This window comes from Dacryopinax primogenitus (genome assembly GCF_000292625.1).
Source record: "Dacryopinax primogenitus strain DJM-731 SS1 chromosome Unknown DACRYscaffold_3, whole genome shotgun sequence".
Taxonomy (NCBI): domain Eukaryota; kingdom Fungi; phylum Basidiomycota; class Dacrymycetes; order Dacrymycetales; family Dacrymycetaceae; genus Dacryopinax; species Dacryopinax primogenitus.
This window is the reverse complement of record NW_024467200.1, coordinates 1,393,230-1,414,416: the sequence shown is the minus strand read 5'-3', so window position 1 is coordinate 1,414,416 and position 21,187 is coordinate 1,393,230. Positions and strand designations below refer to the sequence as shown.

General features: G+C 51.1%; 9 protein-coding genes and 1 non-coding gene across 10 annotated transcripts; 8 read left to right on the top strand and 2 right to left on the bottom strand.

Annotated features, from left to right (window-relative positions):
• Positions 1–276: 276 nt before the first annotated feature.
• Positions 277–1,157, top strand: DACRYDRAFT_76076 (dehydrogenase/reductase SDR family protein member 10; the record flags this gene model as incomplete). Its single annotated transcript, XM_040776180.1, has 3 exons — positions 277–556; positions 614–909; positions 955–1,157. 3 exons carry the CDS (start codon positions 277–279, stop codon positions 1,150–1,152), a joined length of 774 nt encoding a protein of 257 aa, XP_040631926.1. The 3' UTR covers positions 1,153–1,157.
• Positions 1,158–1,310: 153 nt separating this feature from the next.
• On the top strand, positions 1,311–2,024 carry DACRYDRAFT_31156 (PRP38-domain-containing protein; the record flags this gene model as incomplete). The annotated part of the gene is made up of 4 exons (XM_040774344.1): positions 1,311–1,364; positions 1,416–1,491; positions 1,540–1,696; positions 1,754–2,024. Coding segments are annotated over 4 exons (558 nt in total), but the record flags the coding sequence as incomplete, so codon positions are not given.
• A 306-nt stretch (positions 2,025–2,330) lies between these two features.
• Positions 2,331–3,270, bottom strand: DACRYDRAFT_114323 (glutathione S-transferase C-terminal-like protein; the record flags this gene model as incomplete). The annotated part of the gene is made up of 2 exons (XM_040769798.1): positions 2,818–3,270; positions 2,331–2,759 (listed from the first exon to the last, which is right to left on the bottom strand). The coding sequence occupies exons 1-2, from the start codon at positions 3,208–3,210 to the stop codon at positions 2,331–2,333; spliced, it is 822 nt and encodes a 273-aa protein (XP_040631924.1). The 5' UTR covers positions 3,211–3,270.
• Positions 3,271–3,444: 174 nt separating this feature from the next.
• Positions 3,445–3,524, top strand: DACRYDRAFT_t17. The gene has a single exon. It is a non-coding gene; the product is annotated as a tRNA-Leu (tRNA).
• Positions 3,525–3,752: 228 nt separating this feature from the next.
• On the top strand, positions 3,753–5,450 carry DACRYDRAFT_76069 (DUF1692-domain-containing protein; the record flags this gene model as incomplete). Its single annotated transcript, XM_040776179.1, has 4 exons — positions 3,753–4,044; positions 4,087–4,377; positions 4,424–4,585; positions 4,633–5,450. Exons 1-4 carry the CDS (start codon positions 3,762–3,764, stop codon positions 5,448–5,450), a joined length of 1,554 nt encoding a protein of 517 aa, XP_040631923.1. The 5' UTR covers positions 3,753–3,761.
• Positions 5,451–6,626: 1,176 nt separating this feature from the next.
• Positions 6,627–11,796, top strand: DACRYDRAFT_114321 (S-adenosyl-L-methionine-dependent methyltransferase). The gene is made up of 20 exons (XM_040769797.1): positions 6,627–6,735; positions 6,790–6,877; positions 6,934–7,084; positions 7,138–7,639; positions 7,691–7,928; positions 7,978–8,541; positions 8,591–8,694; positions 8,747–9,004; positions 9,056–9,425; positions 9,474–9,871; positions 9,927–10,106; positions 10,156–10,386; positions 10,435–10,662; positions 10,710–10,931; positions 10,981–11,042; positions 11,091–11,165; positions 11,217–11,260; positions 11,310–11,360; positions 11,410–11,502; positions 11,555–11,796. The coding sequence occupies exons 2-20, from the start codon at positions 6,830–6,832 to the stop codon at positions 11,699–11,701; spliced, it is 3,966 nt and encodes a 1,321-aa protein (XP_040631922.1). The 5' UTR covers positions 6,627–6,735; positions 6,790–6,829; the 3' UTR covers positions 11,702–11,796.
• A 94-nt stretch (positions 11,797–11,890) lies between these two features.
• DACRYDRAFT_20582 (S-adenosyl-L-methionine-dependent methyltransferase) lies at positions 11,891–16,008 on the top strand. Its single transcript, XM_040771994.1, has 16 exons — positions 11,891–12,066; positions 12,121–12,682; positions 12,735–12,912; positions 12,962–12,972; positions 13,026–13,218; positions 13,276–13,658; positions 13,707–14,104; positions 14,154–14,333; positions 14,386–14,613; positions 14,663–14,895; positions 14,944–15,165; positions 15,251–15,283; positions 15,339–15,413; positions 15,461–15,561; positions 15,609–15,701; positions 15,756–16,008. Exons 5-10 carry the CDS (start codon positions 13,182–13,184, stop codon positions 14,847–14,849), a joined length of 1,413 nt encoding a protein of 470 aa, XP_040631921.1. The 5' UTR covers positions 11,891–12,066; positions 12,121–12,682; positions 12,735–12,912; positions 12,962–12,972; positions 13,026–13,181; the 3' UTR covers positions 14,850–14,895; positions 14,944–15,165; positions 15,251–15,283; positions 15,339–15,413; positions 15,461–15,561; positions 15,609–15,701; positions 15,756–16,008.
• A 118-nt stretch (positions 16,009–16,126) lies between these two features.
• DACRYDRAFT_76068 (WD40 repeat-like protein) lies at positions 16,127–17,965 on the top strand. Its single transcript, XM_040776178.1, has 3 exons — positions 16,127–16,370; positions 16,423–17,635; positions 17,689–17,965. Exons 1-3 carry the CDS (start codon positions 16,144–16,146, stop codon positions 17,908–17,910), a joined length of 1,662 nt encoding a protein of 553 aa, XP_040631920.1. The 5' UTR covers positions 16,127–16,143; the 3' UTR covers positions 17,911–17,965.
• A 272-nt stretch (positions 17,966–18,237) lies between these two features.
• On the top strand, positions 18,238–19,136 carry DACRYDRAFT_104915 (translation initiation factor eIF3 subunit; the record flags this gene model as incomplete). Its single annotated transcript, XM_040767996.1, has 4 exons — positions 18,238–18,250; positions 18,302–18,393; positions 18,444–18,711; positions 18,763–19,136. 4 exons carry the CDS (start codon positions 18,238–18,240, stop codon positions 19,134–19,136), a joined length of 747 nt encoding a protein of 248 aa, XP_040631919.1.
• A 274-nt stretch (positions 19,137–19,410) lies between these two features.
• Positions 19,411–20,992, bottom strand: DACRYDRAFT_76065 (PLP-dependent transferase; the record flags this gene model as incomplete). The annotated part of the gene is made up of 3 exons (XM_040776177.1): positions 20,004–20,992; positions 19,814–19,956; positions 19,411–19,761 (listed from the first exon to the last, which is right to left on the bottom strand). Exons 1-3 carry the CDS (start codon positions 20,782–20,784, stop codon positions 19,411–19,413), a joined length of 1,275 nt encoding a protein of 424 aa, XP_040631918.1. The 5' UTR covers positions 20,785–20,992.
• Positions 20,993–21,187: the final 195 nt, after the last annotated feature.

The window sequence follows — 21,187 nt, the reverse complement described above, 5'->3', positions numbered from 1 at the left end:
TTCTGTTGTTCATCTGGCTTAGTTACGAATATCAACGACCAACTTCTTGAACCAACGATCTAGTGATCTTGTCACCTATACTATGGGTCATGTGTGGCAACGTGGACGTACGAGCCATATGGGAAGATTATTCTATCTCCAGCAAGGCACTGGCAGCTCCTTGGCACACGACTATCCTGTCCAATGCCGGGGAACGATCGACTACGTCCAGCTTATTCTCACTGGGATTAGATAAACTCCTGCATCCCTCATTCATCTATCACCACCACCTGTAACATGCATCTTCAACTAGACAACTCTGTCGTCCTTGTTACCGGAGGAACGAAAGGCATCGGACGTGCGATCGTGCAGCACTTCCTCGCCGAAGGGGCGAACGTCGCCTTCTGTGCTCGTACGGGCTCGGATGTCGAGGCATGTTTACAGGAGTGGAAGGCGGCGTGGCCTAAGCAGAGAGTAGCGGGGAGGGCGCTGGATATCGACGATTTGGACGCTGTGAAGCAGTGGGTGCGCGATATGGGCGAGGAGTTTGGTGGGATCGATTGTGTGGTTTCGAATGGTGTGCCTTTCCCTTCCTTTTCCCACCAGAATGTTGCCATTCTAAGCAGTATTATAGTGAGCGCGATGGCTATCCCCAATACAGTAGACAACTGGAAACGGATGTTCCACACCGACCTTCTCTCCGTTGTCGTCCTACTCGAAGCAGCCATCCCCTACCTGGAGAAATCCACACGCTCCCCAAGCATCGTCACCATATCTTCCGTCTCTGGGGTCGAACTCGATGGCACAGTCCCTGGACCGTATGGAGCGACCAAAGCTGCGTTGATACACTATACGCAGCAGCTGGCGCAAGTTCTGGCGCCAAAGGGGATCCGGGCGAATATCGTCAGCCCTGGCAATATCTATTTCCAGGTAGATCTCCTCCTTTTCCTTGCTCACAATGCTGACGGAGAATAGGACGGAGTATGGCACCAGTGTGAAGTACAGCGGCCAGAAGCATTCGCCCGGGCTATGGCGAACAACCCTCTTGGGAGGATGGGGAAGCCGGAGGAAGTCGCTGTGCAGGTGGTAATGTGTGCGAGCCCACTGAGTGGGTTCACGAGCGGCGCAAATATTTTGGTGGATGGGATCGAGCATAAGGGCGTGCATTTCTAGTCAGCCGTGTATGGATAAGAATGGGGATAGTAGGATATATTGTATACAACTCTTTGGAGATGAGTCATTCAAATAGTGAAGTGCGAGGGTCTTCTTAGCGCCCTTCACCTTCACCCGTCTTTCCTCCCACGACCATCCAACTTTTCTAAATCTGATCCATGGCGAACACAACTGTCAAAGGTGCCACTTCAGTGCACGGTACAAACCCGCAGGTCTGCTATCTCCTTCTCCAGAGTCGTCCTAGTATTGACCAAGGCGAATAGCACCTTATCGAGACCGTCATCCGCAGCCGTATCTACGAGTCGCTTTACTGGAAAGAACACTGTTTCGCCTTGACCGGTGCGTCCTCCTCCCCACGTCCTCAAACGCTGCTAATCAGAAGCGTAGCGGAGACTCTTATTGATAAAGCGATTGAGCTGAACTGTATTGGCGGAATGTATGGCAACCAGCGACCGACGCATTTTATGTGTTTGTTGCTGAAGTTGCTTCAAATCCAGCCGGAGAAGGAGATCCTTATCGAGTACCTATTAGTGGAGGAGTTCAAGTGCGTATATCATTCCTGACGATATCACACAGATCTGCTGATTATGATTCATTACAGGTACCTGCGAGCACTGGCAGCGCTCTACATACGTCTGGTTTTCCGCCCCGCAGAAGTCTACGAGCTCCTCGAGCCCCTGCTCAAAGATTACCGAAAAATACGCCTGCGAAACATGTCCGGCTACGTCCTTACCTACATGGACGAATATATCGACGAGCTGCTGCGAGAAGAACGCGTGTGCGATATCATCCTTCCCCGGATGACGAAGCGTGATATCCTGGAGGAGGTCGAGGGGCTCGCGCCAAGACAGAGTCTGTTGCTGGATGCGATGAAAGCTGAGGAAGGGAGTGGGAGTGAAGGAGAGTGGGGAAGGAGCAGGGAGAGGAACGGCATGAATGACCGGCGCAGTGAGAGCGAAGAAATGAAGAGCGAGCCGAGGACACCGAGCGAGGCAGGAAGCAGGTTCGTCAGTCGCAGCCCGACACGCTCACCTCGTTCGCCTGGTCAGTTCAGGAGTCGCACACCAAGTGTATCACCGGATCGTGCGTCCGCAGCCAGTTGACGATATTTTGAAAAACGAGCATGTACTTTACTTCGTTGTGAGCGATACAGATTGTACCTTTTCTGCTACAGCCGCTTATTCTTTCTCCGGCTCGATAGTGTCTTCGTCCTCCCCATCTAGCTCGGGGTAGTGCCTGAATAGCCCCACCCCAAACTTCCGCCTTCTCCCGCTTTCCACATACTCCTTGATCCCTCCCTCAGCCATGATCTTCTCATGGAGCTTAAGCACCCTCTTATACTTGCCGCCCTTGTCCAAAGCCCCCATCCGTCGGGGGAACGCATACAGCAGCCCGTCAACAACATGGAACAGAACCAGGTCTGCAGTGGTCGTCGTCTTACCGACCAGGTGCGAGTGTGATACCTTATTCTTCCTGAGGGTCTCCTCGAAGTGCGCGAGGTACTTGGGGATACGTAACTTGAGGAAGTCCTCGGCGCGGCGAAGAGCCTCTTGTTTCTGGTCTTCGTAGTACAGCGAGCTGGCAATTGGATGATGGGAGTCGTGTGCCTGCCGTCAGCCAGTCAGCATTCCGATTCCTGCGATCGCAAGTTACGAACATGCGTACTTCGACACACAAGTCCAGAGCAGTCAACACCAGCTGGTTGACAATCGATCTCTCAAACTCTGCTTCCTCCCTCTCGTCATCATCCTCCACAGCGTTCTTCAACAAGTTTCCTTTCTCTCCCGCCAACCCCAACTTAGGCGCCAAGTAGTTGAGGATCGCCGGAGTCTGGCTAAGGATCTTCCCATTGGGAAGCTCGAGCATCGGGGGTGCGAAATGTGACGGAGACGTGGAACGCAGCGTTTTCAAAAGCTTTGCACTGTCGTTTGAGTCTGTATAGCTCACCCCGGCGTACTCGAAGGCGAGTCTAACGTATTCGCCTCGACCGGGGATGCCGCCCCAGTAGTGGAGGATGTAGGGCGCGAGTTTTTGGAGTTTGTGAGGAGGAGAGGACATTGGGTTACTTGCTTAGAATATGAGGGGGATTGTAATTCAAAGGTGTTAGACAGAGGGTCAGCAAATATACTCTTGTGAGGAGTCATTAATGCCCCGCCCACGATCGGATCGGGAGAGTGTGGGGAAACTGACCAATGAGAGAGTGAGGTTTAAATGATGTCATGCCTGCTGACATCTTCTATTGCCTTTTAATCATATCAAGCCAGGATCTCTTTCCCTTCAGCAGGCCTCCCAGGCAAGATGGCCGAGCGGTCTAAGGCGCGAGACTAAGGATCTCGTCCGAAAGGGCGTGGGTTCGAATCCCACTCTTGTCAATATTGTTATTCCTTTTGCCGGGGTTGGGTCACCGTTGAAGTCTCGAAAGATTTGTGGATTTTGTCCATAAACTGCGAGTTTCATGGAGAAAAAAAGTTGTTCAGGTAGAATGGACTCTGTGGACCCTGCATCAGGGTCCACGTGTCCGCGTCAAGTGCTCAGTGGCCGAGTCTCCGAGCGACGTGTCACTAAGCCCTTACCTCTCAAGATCACTGGCGTCCTCGTCGGCTTAACTCATGGCCTCAACATCAGACGACAGTCTCCTATCAAAATTGGACAGCATCGGCGCTCCCCTCAAGTCATTCGACGCATTTCCCAAAGTACCCTCCACGTATCGCACCCGCTCATCTGGAGGGGGGTTCATTACGCTCGGCATCGCCTTACTGTGTCTCCTCCTTGTGCTTAACGACTGGGCTGAATATGTCTGGGGTACGACTACTTGGAGGTTCGTGGTGGATGACAAGATCGAGAAAGAGATGATGCTTAATGTGGATATTACCGTTGCGATGCCGTGTCACTGTATGTCCTCTACCTTGCTTACTGCCTCGCTGACTTCCGTAGACATATCTGTTGACCTAAGGGACGCGGTCGGTGACCGCCTGCACCTCTCAGACCAGTTCAAGCGCGACGGCACCCTCTTCGATGCCCGACAGGCTACGCACATTCGTGAACAGTACACAGACTACAGCGCCCAGCAGATGGTGCGCGAGGCGAAGACACGCCGCGGCAGGATTGGAATCTTTGATTGGCTTCGGCGTAGGCAGCCGAGTGCGTTCCAGCCGACGTTCAACCATGTTAAGGATGGGAGCGCATGCAGGGTTTATGGGAGCATGGAGGTGAAGAAGGTGCAAGGTGAGCCTATTCGTATGGTGTTTAGGAGGGTACTAACAGGGCACAGCAAACTTGCATATTACTACCCTCGGGCATGGATATCACAGTAACGAACACACCGACCATTCGCTCATGAATCTCAGCCATATAATTACCGAGTTCTCTTTCGGCCCATACTTCCCAGACATCGTCCAGCCACTAGACTACACCATCGAGAGCTCTGATGATCGTTCGTCCTCCCATCCTCATATAATAACAGATCTGACCTCTCCGCAGCATTCACTGCGTTCCAGTACTTCCTCACTGTCGTCCCGACCGAATATCGCACCTCCAAAGGCGTCGTCAAGACAAACCAATACTCTGTCGGCTCGCACATGCAGCATATACAGCACGGCCGTGGCACACCTGTCATCTTCTTCAAGTACGACCTTGAGCCACTCTCGCTCATCGTCGAGCAGCGCACGACTACGCTGATACAGTTCCTCATCCGCCTCGTTGGTGTTGTAGGCGGCGTGTGGGTCTGTGCGGGCTGGGCAGTCAAAGTGGGCAATAAGGGCCTGGAAGTCGCAGGCGTCGTAAAGAAAGAAGACGACATGCCGATAGCAGAGACGACAGCAACATCCCACAGGCGCGCAGCGAGCGGTCTCTTCTCGGGCGAAGCGATGACCCGCCGTCGACACCAATCCGTGGCGAGCATCTCCTCCCTCGCGGGGATGGTCACTGGTGCAGGCAGCTCGCCACTACCCACAAGCAGCTTCACACCAGGGCACACGCCCACGCCTGGATCTAGCTTCATGTCAGGCCATGCACCGACACCTTCCTCCTCCGGCTTCCCCACCCCCCGGTCGTACGTAGCCGGTCGGACGCCTTCCACCGCAGGCGGCCAATATGCGTACCAGAACCAGCTGCCGACTCCCCCGCCTATCGGTACACCGCCCGCTCAGTGGGGACATGGGCATACGAGGAGCCAGAATATGGCCCGTGTTCAGATGGCTAGAGCGGGGGCTGGGCTACGGCCTGGAAGTCCGGCAACTCCGGGGCACGCGAGAGTGCAGAGTATGGGCGGGAAACAGGAGTTCCAGAAGGACGAGTAGGGTTGGCCCGCGGGAATTGGGTTTCTGTATGCGCATTAGATATGTTTCGTTTGGTGTTGCTCATGGTACTAATGGTGGTGATGGCTATGTAGCGGTAAATTCCTTGCGTGGGGTGAAATGTACAGTGAAACCGGGGATAAGTCTTGTTAACTCCCCGAAACAGGACAAAGGATGTCCAGGGTGGCCACATGGTACAAGGGCTGGCCTGAGCTTGTCTCTGGGTACATAGCTCGACAGACCTGTTATCTCGGAGACTGTTTGTTTGATGGTATGTTTCAGCTTTGGGAGACGGGCTTAGCGTCGGCCCGTCGTCGGTGGCCGGAGCTAGTAGTGATGTGTCTCTGTTTCATCCCTCTTACTGGCGGGACGATCCGAGCCTCGCTCATGAACAGCGCGTTTGTCGTCTTTTACACAGGATGCGTCCTCAGCCTCTGCGCAACCTGCTCTGGAAACGCGTTACCTCGAGCAGCCAACGAAACTCAGACCTGCGGCAGCATTTCCTCACCTTTACTTGCTGCATACATGCACCACATATGCATTGAGCCTGTTGGTATGTGCCGTGCACATGAATGTATCCTTGGAAGACATGGTCTTCCAGTGTAGCTCATGTATGCAGGTGAACAGGTTGGGTGCGGGGTCAATGGCATGAATGGCGAAAGCCCAAGCTGCGCCAGGCGGCATAAGGTCTCCGTGGGTAACTGGATTACCATAACAGGGAATTCTGTGCCTGGCGATCAATCTTGGATCGTAAACCGATCCTGGCAGATCGCATACAGATACCCTGGAAGGTTGAATAGAGTCGAGGACCAAATGACATGGTACACTTGTGATGGCCACAGGAAAGATAGGACGTTACAATGGGTAACTCCTATTGGTGGCAACTGGGATGCAGACAGCTCGTGGCGACCGTTTCGCATCTTGCCTTCGTTTCATGTTCTCCCGGCAGACCACAATGTCATTATAGCGCTAGGTGGCCCAACTGGTGGGCAAAAACAGAAGTCGGTGAGCCAACTGAGCCAACAGTATACAGCGGGTCAAGGGCTTCTTTTCTGCCGCAGGGTTATCGGTGCCGCCAATTTACCGCCGCGCCGACTTGAAATAAATTGACACAGCCCCTACTAAGGCCATGTTTGCTGTCTTTCATTCAGTTCGTGCTTACTGTCACTCATAGCCCTTGCCTTCTCTTTCAGCTGTCATTGCAATTTGCCCTTGGAGACCTGAGCGCAGCGTTTTTTGCACATTCCTCGCAGGTGGCAACAACACAGCACGCGCCGAACTATATGAGGTGCGTTTTCCCTCAGTTTCTACGACCGATATCTGAAACCTCCCCGATTTTCAGTCTGGCACTGTCTTCTTGAATACCTTTCCGATTCTTCTCGATGTCGAGTGGACTAAAACGGCCATATGCAAACGACGAATCTGATTTGGTATGTTTCTTTCCATGGACTTCGATCTGCCTCGTAGATTTAATGCAAGCGTACAGGATTCCGAGTCCGGGACAGTCTTCTTTGGCAGGAAGGACGGACCAACAAGAAACGGAAAAGCACTGAGGGTCTCCGCAACGAATTCACGTGCCTCGAGCATCACCGCGATCACATCGCCCATCACGCTCAAATGCGCACAACTCTCTACCAGTATGTCCATGCCTTGAGCACTCTTTGCTAGGCTCACTGTTCTTTCCCTGAAGAAGATGAGTTCTTTACCATCCCTGAAGATTGCCTTCAAGAGCAGGATCATTTACTGCCGGAAGAGAGTCTCCCGGCTAAGACGACTCTTCCCGACGAGAGTCTGCGAGACGATTCGTCGGCCACAAGTTCCGTGAGCGACTGGTCTCGTGAGAATCCCCCAGCCCAGGCGCATGATCGAAGTCAAGAGAAGAATCTCTATGATAAGGAATCTTCTGAAGATCCTCCCAACTCCGAATCCCTTCCCATTCGGGTTCTGACAGACTTCATCCTTTACGACGAAAACAACAACAACCGAATCGTTTCTCTCGAGGCGCTTTATGAACCTGGGACATCACTTCGCGCATATGGCTTCGTCTCTTCCTTGCCTGTGGATCCCGAAAACGAGGAGGAACTCGAGATCGCCGACGAAGATGCAGAGTCAGAAACGTCTGACGAGAACACCTATGAGCTCAACCTCAGCGCCATCTTCTCCCTCCAAATCGACCCCAATCCAACCGAACCGTAATTTTGTGTTTTCTATTCTTGGAACGTGTTCTGATGAACCTTGTATAGAATGTTTTGGCTTCGCACTAGCTTTGCGTGGTATATCCTCGACCGTCCAGACCCTAGGTGCCTTCCAGTTTACGTTCCCTACTGGAAACACCTGTACCTGGCGCGCCTGGCTCTGAGCAAGACTCGTACAGTAACCCGGCGCTATAAGCTGACCTATGACTCTATCATGCAGGAAGAGCTGGGCGGTGCTGTCTCTCTCTTCAGTACGTCCTTCACAGACGAAGAGATCCGTGGCCTGGTGAGCCTATCCCGACAATCTGAAATTGTTGTTCTGACGATATCTGTAGGACGTCTGCTCAGAGTCTGATTTCTATGATCTTATCAACGATGTCAACGATGAGGACAATGAGAAGACGCGGACGGCCCTAGAACTAGCATACACAGAATTGTTGCTCTCAAGAGTGAAGAACCCCAAACAGCGCAAAATCACGAAAGGGCTGCCCAAACGAACCGTAGCTCGCCATGTCACCAGAGATGGTAGACATCCAGAGCTCAATCTAATGGGCAGCAGAAATACCAAGAAACACGTCAATATCGAATTCGAGGTTCTGAAGCATCGCAATCCCACATATGCGACACCTTTCGTGCGGAGTCTGGCATCTGACCTATGTTTTCGCCTGTACGGTCAAAGCATTAAGGAAGAGGACGGCGAAGAGTCAGCCATAAACCTCACCTGCGATCCTGAGACTGTTTTAGATGGAGCATTCAGTTTCTCGTCAGAGCCTGACACAAGTCTGGTCTGGAAGCTATCTGATCACCGAGATGAGGAGTATGTCAATGAAGAGGCAGTGAATTCCTACCTTTCGGCGGCATCCGGAAGTGCTACTGGACGAAAGGGCTTGTCACTGAGAGTACGTCACCGCTCAACATTCTAGGTGTAGGAAGGCTCATTTCCCATAGGCCGGTGATCTTGTAGTAGTTCGAGGTGATCCCAGGGACGAAGACCCTGTAGGGGCTAGCAAAAGGCTGGTCGGGAAGGGTGCAGCAAACGATTGGGTGTATTGGTAAGTGACTGAAGAACACTGCCCTTTTTTGAGTTTGACTTTTGTGCTCAAGGTTCGCTCAAGTCATATTCTTCTACAAGAATCCAAGGGATAGAGAATCTGAAGCTCATGTTCGCTGGCTAGCCCACAGCAGCCGCACCCAGCTGGGAGAGGCAGGCCATCCCCGAGAGCTGGTCCTGCGCAATTTATGCAGCTCAATAAACCTGTCAACCATTCTGAACAAGATCAAGGTGCAATACATTCGACCTTGGGAAGAAGAACCAAGTGGATTCCCTTACCGTGCTATTGATCGAGATAATTTTTTTTACCGGTGCGTGTTCCATCTCCTTTCTTGCATATTCATGGATCTCACTCCAAGTAGGTACGCTGCAAATCATGAGGGTGATCTTCTCTGTGCCAGTCGTTTCATGTTTCCGACTGAAACAGAAGACACGGACAGCATACATGCTTATGGATGTTTCACATGTCACTTGCGTCAATCTATCGAAGAAGATAATATACCAAGAATGCCCAAACCTGATTCCGGTCTGTTACTGTACAAAGGAGTGACCTACCACCTCTTTGATTTTGTTTACTTCGGATGGACTGACAAGAACCATGTCAATAAAGCATATCGCATTGGCCAGATTGTGAAGATTAATCGGCAAGCAATAAATCCTTCTATGACGTTGACTCTTTTTGAACGCTATGACGAGGTGGTGTGCGCTGTTGGTGAGGAATATAGAGATCATGTACGTTGCAACTCCGAATAATCATGCGCCATCTAACCTTTGCCACAGAAACGCCTTGTGGCCACGCAGCGAAAGGTGTCGATCTATGCTGAGCGTATTCGTGGCAAGTGCTATGTCATGCATCGGGATGCTATTCGAGATTTCGCTAGTTGGATGTTAGCGGATGATCGCTTTTTTGTCGATCACGCAGCACCTATCTCCAATGGCAATGCTACCTGGAGCCCAACAGCACTAACACCCCTTCCTCTTTCCGATGTGCGATACTGCCATGATGTGGACTGCAATATCCAGCGAATATCCAAGCAAAATCCTAGGCCAACCAGAAAGCTCAGGGCTTTGGACTTGTATCATGGTGCTGGCGGTCTTTCCCATGGACTGGAAAAATCCGGTGCTTTTGAAACGTGTTGGGGTGTGGATCTTTCCCCGAGTGCACATATGACGTTCAAGTGAGCCCTTCTCCTGACAACCGAAAGCCACTAACGGTGTGTTTGGGACGAGCAGAAAGAACTTTCCGAACGCCATAGCCATATTTCAGTGTGCTAACGAGGTTCTTCGCCATGCTATTGAGAACGCGCAAGGCGCAGATCACGATTCTCTCTATCCGATTGGCGGCGGGGACGTTGCATGCCCTCCTCTCCCCAACCCCGGCGATCCTGACATCATCATCTGCGGTCCACCATGGTAAGCAACCAGACACCCACCACTCTGACGGACTCTCATGACCAGATAGTCAAGGCTATTCTGTCTTGAATTCCTATCGTAGAACCGACGATATTAAGAACACATTGGTCGCCAATGCACTCTCGTATGTTGATTACTTCCGGCCAAGATTTTTTCTACTGGAGAATGTCCAGCCTTTACTGAATTCGCGTGGGAAAGTACTAAAGCCTGGAGATATTGACGAGCGCATTATTGAAAATGCTGTGCGAAAGTTCATTGTCCGGTTCTTGACTGCAAGAGGGTGAGCACATGAACGAGAGATTCCGCATTTTGGCTAACGGGTTTCTAGGTACCAAGTGCGCGTTACCGTTCTGCAAGCGGGCGAATTTGGGGTAGCTCAGCATCGAGCGCGAGTGTTCTTTTGGGCAGCGAAACGAAATGAAGCCCTGCCAGAGTTCCCTCTTCCCACCCACACATGGGCGCGTACGACACCGAGCCGGCGCGACGCTCTTGGAGGAGCGCCCTTGCCTTGCGTGACCGTCAAAGATGTCATTGGAGATCTTCCAGAATGGCATTGGTAGGCATTTCCATTTATTGGACTATTCGTACACTGACGCCAAACAGGATCAACCCAAAGAAGCTGATGCCTCGGCCTGTTGTGCCAAAGCCAGCCGGCCCTCACTTTGATGCGGTAACGTATGACCGCAAAACGAGAACATGTGGTTACGCAGGCTTCGTTCCTTACGCAACGCTACCAGCAACAGCTTATCAAAAAGAGCTGCGCGGGAATCGCAAAGGCGTGAGGTATCATTCAACGCTGACTTATGTCGGTGAAAGTGTTGAGCGGTAAAGCAGTACGTCCCTCCTATCGAGCCACACTAATATTATGGATCAGTGTCTGTAATGTTCCCCGCCCCAAAGGAGATAAATGCCTGGATGCAGGACGGGACTATCGCGGTGAGCCTCCAAATCATTCTCCCCTAGTTTTTTCTCAGCCCTCTGCAGAGCTCGATGGACGTTTTAGTGTGTGGCATCTCACCTGCCCCCATTCTCGGGCAGCCAGAGGTGGCTACGGCGAAGGTGCTCATGAGCCATTCAATATGACTCTGACTCTGTCTTACACCATAACAGGTAAATATGCTCGAGTGTATCCAGATCGCCCCGCGAGGACTGTCGTAAGTATCCAACAAAATGCAATAAACTCACACTGACGTGCCAGCCCAGTTAACGCGGAACGAGCCAACTGGCAAGCAGGGGCGGGTCCTCCACTATAATGTAAAAAGGCTACAGGCAAAAATACGCTGTACTGACTCATTTTCTTCAGCAAAATCGGGTGCTCTCCGCTCAAGAAAATGCCCGGCTCCAAGGCTTTGCCGATACCTTTACCTTCATATCTGGTACTGACGACTTGCGAGATGTGAGTATTCTGGTTGAGATGGGTGAATATAAATGGTTCTCATTTGTGGCAGATCATGCGTCTCATTGGCAATGCTGTTCCGATACCTTTGGGATACCACCTAGGCCGACAATTGGCAAGTGCGGCGTTGGCGAAGGAGGCCGAATGTGCCGCGGAGCTTGCGATCAAAGGAGAACGGTCTCCGTCTCCTGATCTATAAATCAAACTCTTATACATTGATTGAATAGATTATCACATGTTTTCTAGAGACGTCTTTACTCCGGGCTTATATTGAAAATTTGTAATGAATCTTCCCCGTTATTTACGTCGCACGTCGGAGGGAAGCAATTACATCCTCCAAACAAAGAAAGAAGTTTCAGAGTTTGATTTGCCAAGACTACGCGTGCCAGTACTGGTGTTGTTCCTGACTTAAGCGCTTCCCTGCCAGTCGCCGATGTCCATACTTTGAGCAATCCTTACGCCATTAACTTGCCGTATATTAAGGCAGTTTTGGCAGCTCTGGAGTCTCCGTCCCAAGACGCCTTGAGTCCCTCGCACAAAAGGAAACTGAGCGAAGTAATCGAGGTCAGGCCCCGCGCAAATGTCCGAGTGTATCACTGATAAATATTGTTGGAACAGGGCACACCCGAACTTGATTGGGAAGAAAACCGATCCCATTCTGATATCAGCCATTTATCTTCGCCTTTGGCTAGGCTTTCATTAACACCGGGAGTGAGCGATGCCCAAAAGGCTGCCGAAGACACGGGGTTAACGTACCCTAATAAGAGACCGAAGGGTGCGCGCCATTTCTACTGATTATCCCCATCTCTGATCGACTGATTGGCTGCTAATTACTTTACTATTCCTGATGGATGCACGGTGGAGTCCGAAGAATTATCTCTTGAGGGAGAGGAAGAAATGCCTGATCTGGCGGAGGGCTCCCTTCCTATACGAGTTCTCGATAACTTTATTGTTTCGACGAAGCTGCACAAGGGATGATGGCGTCCCTGCTTAGCTTGGAGGATCAGGAATCCTCACTGAGAATTTTCGGAAATATCCGGCCCATGTTTGTCGAAGATGACGATTACGGCCAATTCGCTGAGTTTGAGGACGCAACCACCCCGGAAACAGCGGAAGAGGGCATAGAGTTTGTGTCGACCGCAATATTCCTCTACTATCTTGAAACAGATCCATTACAACCGTAAGCCATTATTACGATTTTGTCCAAATCTTGAATATGAAATGATGGATAGATTGATATGGCTCAAGACTCAGTATTCATGGCTCATTCTGGATCGCCCTGCAGTGGAATACAAGAAGGATCATGATGGTTTTTGGGAGCAACGATACTTATGTCGCTTGGCGCTTCTCAGCACTCAAGCTGGTTTGCGGAACTTTGACTTGACTCTGAACGATGTTCCTCAGACAGAGGTCGGTGGTGCTGTACGTCTGAATGAAGAACGATTCACACTTGAACAAGTCTCCAATGCGGTGGGGATCATGTCCTCACTCCTTACTTCTAACAAGCTGACAAACAAAGTCAGATGTCAAGTAACCGTTATGTTGTAGAAGATCTTATTCAGGATGCTGCAGAAGGTGGCTGGGAAGACGCTTAGGATGCGCTGCCAGAACTATATCCCAAACAACGGAAATCATCAACATCGAAAAGATTACAGCGGAGTAGCCTTCGTACAAGGGTGATGTCTAAACCCTTGACATCGCGATTAGGCCGTACTGGGAAGCACTTTCATCCTTGTTTTACACACTCGGTTCAAGAACTGGCTTCCCATCTAGGGTTGCTACATCCTACTCACAAGACTGGCAAGCAACAAACTGGGCCGTCGAGCTCTCTCCGTCCGTTTGACTCCTCGCTCTTGGATCAAATTAGTGAATCTGTTGAAGCCCCTGCCAGGGGTGAGGAGGATGGTCTCTGGGGCATGAATTCCAGCGAGATCGAACGGAACAAGCAGAGACCATCTTCAGAGTATCACCTTCACGACTTCGTCTATTTCCGTGGTATTCAAAAGGATGACATACCCCACCCTTTTCGAGTTGGTCAAATGATGAATTTTGAGAAAACAGGACATATGGAACGTGTTACCGTACAACATTTTGGTCGATATGATGATTTAGAGGCAGCCTCCGAGGACCGTTCAGAGCAAGGGGAGAGGGATCCAGTATGTCGACTGAAATTCCTACGAGTTCAACTTTCTGATTTCGAGCAGCGTCACTTGTATGCTTCGAGAGTGTCATACAGATTGAGCAAAAATGTGCTCTGTGGGCATTGTGTCGTGCGACATTACAGGGAATTCTGCAAGTTGGAGGATGAGCTCAGGTATCAAGAAAACCAGTTCTACGTCAAGTTTCTTTCCCGTATCGCCAACCCGGCTATTAACATCTGTACGAAAAATCTCGTTCCCTTGAAACCGGACGACCTTAGGCAGTGTACTAAACCATCATGCAAGAACAGAACAGAACAAGGTGCAACCAATCCACACATACCCCTGAAATGTTTGGCCCTTTTCCATGGTGCCGGTGGGCTGAGTCTTGGACTCGAGCAGGCAGGGTGTATTGTTACAAAATGGGCCATTGATGCATACCCCAGCGCGCATGTAACATTGAAGTAGGTAGTCTCCACTGGTATGTATTTCACCTGCTGACGGTGCCACTAGGACAAACTTTCCGGACGTAGCCGCCATCCTGCAAGACACAAATGCTGTGTTGAGAAGGGCTATTGAACTGGCTGAAGGAAAACATCCACCACCGTTATTTCAGCTCAACAGCAAGACAGAGCGTTGTCCAGACCTCCCACGACCTGGTGAGGTCGACATCATCATAGGAGGACCGCCTTGGTCCGTTATTACTCTCTTCACCGAATCCTTGTATCTCACTCATGCTGTATAGCCAAGGCTTCTCGAGGCTGAACCCATTCGCAAGTGCTTTGGACAGCCGAAACAGTCTGATTGGAAACGCCCTCTCCTACGTGGACTTTCTGCACCCACGTTTTGTGCTCCTTGAGAATGTCCCACCTTTGCTCAAGATGAGTAGCACGGTACGCGACGAAACCGGGGACGAGGAACATATCGAGAATGCTTTCGCTAAACTCATTGTCAGCTTCTTGGTGCAGCGTGGATAAGTTATACCTGTATGTCGGTTAGTCGAGACGCTGATTCTCATCCAGATATCAAGTGCGTTTCAAAGTACTGCAAGCGGGGCAGCACGGAGCCCCCCAAGGGCGCAGTCGTGCAATATTCTGGGCAGCGTGGCACGGGGAAGTCCTTCCGGACTTCCCCTTCCCACTCATACGTGGCATCAGAAAACAAGCAATAGCAGAGATGAGGACGGCGGTGCACCGTATCCGGCCGTGACGGTTGAGGATGCTATTAGTGATCTTCCCCCTTTTCATTGGAATTGGTCCGTCCTTTTGATCGTTCACGTTTATGCGTTAACCAAACATGACAGGGATGCACGTGGTGCGTGCAGGCCAGACGAAGATTTACCTCGCACGGAAGAGAAACGGGTCTCGGCTGTCAGCAAGAACAATAGTCGGAGGGCAGTCGGATATGTGCATCCAGTACCGTACCCAGGGCCCGCTCGAACCGCATATCAAAGAATGCTCCGTGGTGATTGCGAGGAAGTTGAACATCATGTTACTTCAAGCAGGAGTGTGAGAGAGATTGAAAGGTATGGCATCGCAGCGCTATTTCCCAGCGAAGGACAGTATTGACTAGCACCATCAAAATCTGCAATATACCTCCACCTGAACCAGAGCGTGATATACCCGAAGGATGCGATTGGAGATGTATGTCGCTCTCAACATGGAGCAGTACTAGTACTAGCACTAATCTCGATGGTAGGGCACTGTCCACGTTTAGCCCCAGCAGATGTAGCACATCCACATGGGGCCGTAGTTGGAAACACGAACGCGAACAGTAAGTAAACCTTTTGTACGCATAATTATGTTAACACGCATCCGCAGGGGATGCGAAATACGCACGTGTGTACGCCTCCAAGCCGGCTCAAACCGTCGTGACCACAATCTGCCCTGGAGGACGGATGACGCGTGTACTCCACTACTCAGTATGTTGTTCAATATATTAAACCGGGATGTAACCGACATTGTACAGCAATACCGTGTACTGTCAGCACGAGAGAACGCTCGTCTGCAAGGATTTCCTGACTCTTTTAACTTTGTGTCTGAAGAGGACCGCGTTGACGACGTAAGTATCCATCCCAGCGCATTGCAAAAAGGCGATATTGAATTGATACAATAGATTTATCGTCTGGTTGGTAACGCGGTGCCAGTGCCCCTGGTTTTCCAACTGGGCTTGGAACTCAACAAAGCATTGGCGAGACATGAGGACCACCAACGAGACCAGTCTCCAGAACTTGAGTTTGTTGAGGTTGACATGTAAATCGGATACACCCGGAATCCTGGCGCAAATTCTTGTACGCTACACATGTTGTTGTATTCGACGCAAGAGCGTAGGATACTGTATGCTCGTGTAACAAATGAAAGTGCTGTTGTAATCCAACCCCGCGGAAAGACCACATTTTAATTAGGCGCCCAGACGGAGCACGGGTCCCTATGATGCTTCTTTGGCGGAACCAATCTATAGCACTTTTTTTGCAAGAGCTGCCTTCGGTCCATCACCCTCCTCCATGGCGTCGCTGATATCTGCGACAGCCTGGGTCGCACGGGGCGTCGCCCAAAGACACCCAACTAAATATAAACTCGATGAGGCAGAGCTTGAACGTGTCAGCAAGCTTGCCCGCATCGATATCGAGGACGCGAGAAGGGAGCTGGCGAAAGCGAGTAAACAGGTGGAGCAGTGGGATGCAGAGAAGACTGATGGAGATCTAAGTGATGAGGACGAGGCTTGGGAAGAGTGAGTTTCCTCCTACTGTTTGGTTGAAACTGTTCAAATGGGGTCCGGACAGTGAGCCGCTCGAAGTCAATGTCGCAGCCGACGAAGCGGACGACACAAAAATGGATGTTGATGAGGTACCCACAGATGCCAATGACATGTCAATATACCACCTGGAAGACTACGATCAAGAGTCCAAGTCTGTTGCAGCAGGTCCATTCAGCAATATCAAGGGACTTTCGTATTACCCCGACAACGAGGATGACCCCTACATCACTCTGAAAGAGGATCCGGAGGAAGACGAACGGCAAGAGCTCGAGGTCCTCCCAACGGACAATGTGCTCGTTGTCGCCAAAACCGAAGACGAAATTTCTCAACTTGAGATCTATATTTATGAGGAGACAACAGAATCTCTCTACGTTCATCACGACATCATGTTGCCCTCCTTCCCGCTCTGCCTCGAATGGCTCGAGTTCCCCGTCGCCTCCTCTTCCACCTCATCCTCCGACACTACAGTCAACCGAGGTAACTACATTGCTGTCGGTACTATGGATCCTGAAATCGAGATCTGGAACTTGGATACTCTCGATTCCCTCTATCCCGATGCCTTGCTTGGGCGGCCTGATAAAACCGCCGCACATGTTCCGACACCGGTAGGGACAGGGAAAAAGAAGAAGAAGAAAATGAAAGCAAGGACGACTTCCTCGGATCATCATGTCGATGCAGTGCTGTCCCTGTCCTGGAACAAAACACATCGCCAATTGCTGGCGAGCGCCTCGGCGGATAGGACGGTCAAGCTGTGGGATCTGAGCCGGCCATCAACAGACCCGGCAATACGCAGCTTAGAAGTGCACAAAGATAAGGTGCAGGCTGTGGAGTGGAACCAACTAGAGCCAACCGTGATTCTTACGGGAAGTTATGATCGCACGGTTAGGATTTTCGACTCGCGGGCGCCAACAGCCGGCGTAGGTGCGATCGTTGGTGCGGATGTGGAGGCTCTCCGCTGGGACCCGTGGGACGCAAACCGGTTCTACGTCTCCCTGGAGAATGGGATTGTTTTAAATTTCGATGCTCGCACACTACCTACAGATCTTTCGTCGCCATCACCAGCACAATTCACGCTGTCCGCACATGACGGCGCTGTGTCTGCGCTAGACGTCAATCCGCATATCCGGGGATGCCTCGCGACAGGAGGGACAGACAAGATGATCAAAGTGTGGAACATCAACGAGCCAGAAGAGGGCAAGAGGGAGATCAGTCTGGTGACAAGTCGGGAGCTAGGTGTCGTACGTATAGTCTTGGTGACAGTCCCGCAAGGAGAATCATTAACACGCTGCAGGGCAAAGTCTTTTCTGTGACATGGTCCCCAGATGACCCCCTCACGCTGGCTGCCGCTGGATCAAAAGCGAAGCTCCAGCTTTGGGAGGTTGGGTTGAACCCTGGTGTGCGCAAGACATTCAGCCAGAAGCTAAAGGATGCGGGCAGGGAGGTGAAGGACAAGGAGGGTGGAGGTGTGATTGGTGTGGATAGTGAGGGTGAGGAGAGCGGAGAGGATGAGTAGAGCATCTTATGTGTTCATGTGTATATCTACATTGCATCGTTGCATTAATAATCTCTTCTTGGATATACTTCATGCTGTCACCTCGCAACAACCACCTCGCCAACTCGTGTAGGGGAGTGGCTGTGCTGACCGTATTGAAAATATTATCATCGCCGATGCAGGCGACCATACATTTTCTCCTCTTACACTGGTTTGTCCTCGAGTTGTTACTGGAGATTATCAATCCGTCTAGACACGCTCCTCTCTACAGCTGTCACTTAAACCGCACATTGTTGTTGAAATTCACATTGATCTAGCTCTTGAGCTCTCGTTGCAGAAATACCGACAATGTCAGACTGGGGTGGGCCAATCTCATCTCTGAACCCGTAATCTTGCTAAGCAACCGCATAAGACGCATCGGACAATGAGGCACCTGCTTCCAAGGCACCCGTAGTGCATAAGAAGTCTAAATGGGAAGAGGAGGAAGAAGACGACAACGTTGCAGTACGCTACTTCTCGTCCAATCCATTGGCTGCACATCTCATTGATGACAGGATGACTGGGATGTTTCCGAAGAGGAATCTGCTGCACCTACGCCTGCTCCCGTCGCTCCACCGAAAAAAAAGGGCACCCTCAAGCAAAAAATTGCCCAGAAGGAGGCTGCCAAATCTGCGCGAGCCGCCAATGGGCTGGACAGTGATGCTGACGATGATGAGGTTGATGAGGCTGAGAAGCGGAGGCTGGAAAGAGAAATGGAATTGGCGGCCGATCTCAACAATGCAGCCGACCTGCTTGGTGGACCAAGCGCAGTAAATGGGCAAGGTGCGTCTGATCGCCGGTATTCTGCGGGATGTTGTCCAATCCCCTGTTTAGGCGCGGCGCCTTCCGAACTACACGAGATTTTGACGGCGAATCCCAAGACGAAAGAAGACTTCCAGAAGCTCTCGACCTTGATATACGAACGGCTCATCAAGCCGCACGAGTCCAAACCACTTTTTGCCACCTTCATTGAGCTGCATGTGCGTGAGATTGCGCAGTCGTTGAGGGACGTGGACGTTCGACGGGCAGCCACTGCACTGACTACGCTTTCAAACGAGAAAATGAAGGAGAAGACACAGACAGGGAAGAAAAAGACTAAGGCGGCTGCGAAGCCCATTCTCGGTGCTGCGAAAGCTGGTAGAATCGACACCTCTGCCTACGACGAGTCTTTGGACGACTTCGGCAAGGAGAAGGACGACTTCATGTGATCTGGCGTCTCCGTTCGTACGGTATCTCCCGGTTTTCAGTGTCTCCCTTATAGATCGGTTGGCTGTGCATGCTTCTCCTGCATGATACGAGGGATACCTGCCATTGTATAATGCTCCACATTTCTCCCGCTCTTAGAGTCATAGCTAGGTCCACTGTCTACGTCCACTGTCTACGACTCGTCAATGTTGTTTTCTTCATTTGCCGTACGCGCCGTGTTATTATGAGGTCGTCGCGTACAGAAGCAACCATTCAACCAAACAACTGAGGTACAAGCTATAGTTTCGCCTTCGGCGTCTCTGGAAAGTGCTCCCTCATCCATTCGTCCAGCACTTGTATCATGTCGTCCACTTCTTGTTTTGTGTTGGAGGCATGCACGCATAGCCGTACTCTCTCCAAACCCTTGGGAACTGTCGGGGCTGCAATTTGTCGGACCATAAAGCCTCGTGACTGAAGGAAAAGAGCGAGAGGGAGGGGAGGGGTAACGATGATAGGTATAATGGGCGACGCGATGCCACCAACCAATTCCGATGGAACAAGAGCAATTCCACTTGATGGGTACTGTGCGAGACACTTTGATATGGATTGACGGCAATAATTTGAGATATCGGTCATCTGATGCGCGAGCTGATAAGAAACTCTTGAGTTCGGGCACAGGGAACACCATTTGATTAATTACCTTTTCACCGATTCCTTTGTCCAGAAAATCCAGAGTGCAACTGATGGAGATGACATTGAATTGAGCCAATGCTGTGGTGTAGATGACCGGTCGGGCGTAATTGAGGAGGAAATTACGAATGAGAGGGGAGGCCAGGACGACAGCTACGACAGGGCTCAGTAAGTCACTACAACCTGAGGAAAGTGCTGACCTCCAGAAGTTCCGAACCCTTTACCGAAGGTGTTTAGCCTTACAAGTACATCCTTCTCCAAACCGAGGTGGGAAACGACTCCCCTTCCCTTTGGTCCGATTAATCCGTTTGTGTGGGCTTCATCTACAATCACGTGGCCGTTGCCTGCCGGGAAGAACTCTTTCACCGTCCGAACGATATCGGCGAGAGGTGAAAAGTCTCCATCCATACTATAGAGCGATTCCACAGCCACGAATACGCTTCGTTCTCCGGTGAGATATGGAGGGTTGGCGGCGAGGAGGGCTGCTAGTATGTCCTTAACACTCTCCACATTATTGTGCTCGAAGGCGATCCGGAGCTCTTTCGGGATTCGGGATGCCCGCATACCATCGTGCACAGAAGCATGAATGAGTTCGTCGTAGATGATGGCGTCTCCAAGCTGTGGCAGGACGGAAAAAATACCAACATTGGCATCGTAGCCGGAGTTGAAGAGCAAAGCGGCCGGCGCATCGTAGAACTTTGCAAGTCGTTTCTCGAGGGCAATGTGGTCCGCAGAGTTGCCATCCAAGAGCCGAGAAGCGCCAGATCCGAGAATATATTCTGATTTTTGGAGAGAGTCAAGGAAATGCTGCCGTAGCTCGGGGTTGCGGCTCAAGCCGAGGTAGTCATTCGACGAGAAATCGACCTTGGTTTCCGTCGGCGGATCTTCGGCGATCGTGCGCAGCGATCCGTTCTTCCGCCTCCTTTCGAGCGCAGAGGAAAGTGCCTTGTCGAGAGGAGTTTCTTCGAGCAGTGAGGACATCTTGCGAGGCTTGAAATGCCTCAAGAGAGGAACAGAGTCACTTAAATACGCTTTGAAAGAAAAGGGTGGGGTTCTCGGCCGAGAACTTCCGCGTCCGATGCGGGGTCGGGCAGCCTTGGCGACTATTCAAACTCAATTTCTAACCCATGGAAGTGCCATAGATGGGGCTAGAACGTCTAAAAAAGTATTGCTGAGAGCATAGAAGAACAAGGGATTCGTCCCCGGTTGATGGTTGGAGACGAAGACGGATTTCAGATGAACCCCACGCTTCTTCGACCTCGTGGTGGAGGCGGTGGGGGGACCCTCATCAATGGGCGCTAATTGATGTACTCTAGCAACATCTTCTTGCTTGATGAAGTCCTGACAAACCCTTCTAATAGAGTTGAGCATCTGTGATGGTGTA

What these genes read in the sequence shown, in the direction of transcription:
- DACRYDRAFT_20582 (XM_040771994.1), top strand. Translation starts at nt 13,182, where the DNA reads ATGTCTAAACCCTTGACATCGCGATTAGGCCGTACTG. An exon ending in AGCAAGGGGAGAGGGATCCA is followed by an intron (nt 13,659 to 13,706) that starts GTATGTCGACTG and finishes GATTTCGAGCAG; the next exon opens with CGTCACTTGTATGCTTCGAG. An exon ending in AGCGCGCATGTAACATTGAA is followed by an intron (nt 14,105 to 14,153) that starts GTAGGTAGTCTC and finishes CGGTGCCACTAG; the next exon opens with GACAAACTTTCCGGACGTAG.
- DACRYDRAFT_114321 (XM_040769797.1), top strand. Translation starts at nt 6,830, where the DNA reads ATGTCGAGTGGACTAAAACGGCCATATGCAAACGACGAATCTGATTTG. An exon ending in GACCCCAATCCAACCGAACC is followed by an intron (nt 7,640 to 7,690) that starts GTAATTTTGTGT and finishes AACCTTGTATAG; the next exon opens with AATGTTTTGGCTTCGCACTA. An exon ending in GTACTGACGACTTGCGAGAT is followed by an intron (nt 11,503 to 11,554) that starts GTGAGTATTCTG and finishes CATTTGTGGCAG; the next exon opens with ATCATGCGTCTCATTGGCAA.
- DACRYDRAFT_76068 (XM_040776178.1), top strand. Translation starts at nt 16,144, where the DNA reads ATGGCGTCGCTGATATCTGCGACAGCCTGGGTCGCACGGGGCGTCGCC. An exon ending in GAGGACGAGGCTTGGGAAGA is followed by an intron (nt 16,371 to 16,422) that starts GTGAGTTTCCTC and finishes GGGTCCGGACAG; the next exon opens with TGAGCCGCTCGAAGTCAATG. An exon ending in CAAGTCGGGAGCTAGGTGTC is followed by an intron (nt 17,636 to 17,688) that starts GTACGTATAGTC and finishes AACACGCTGCAG; the next exon opens with GGCAAAGTCTTTTCTGTGAC.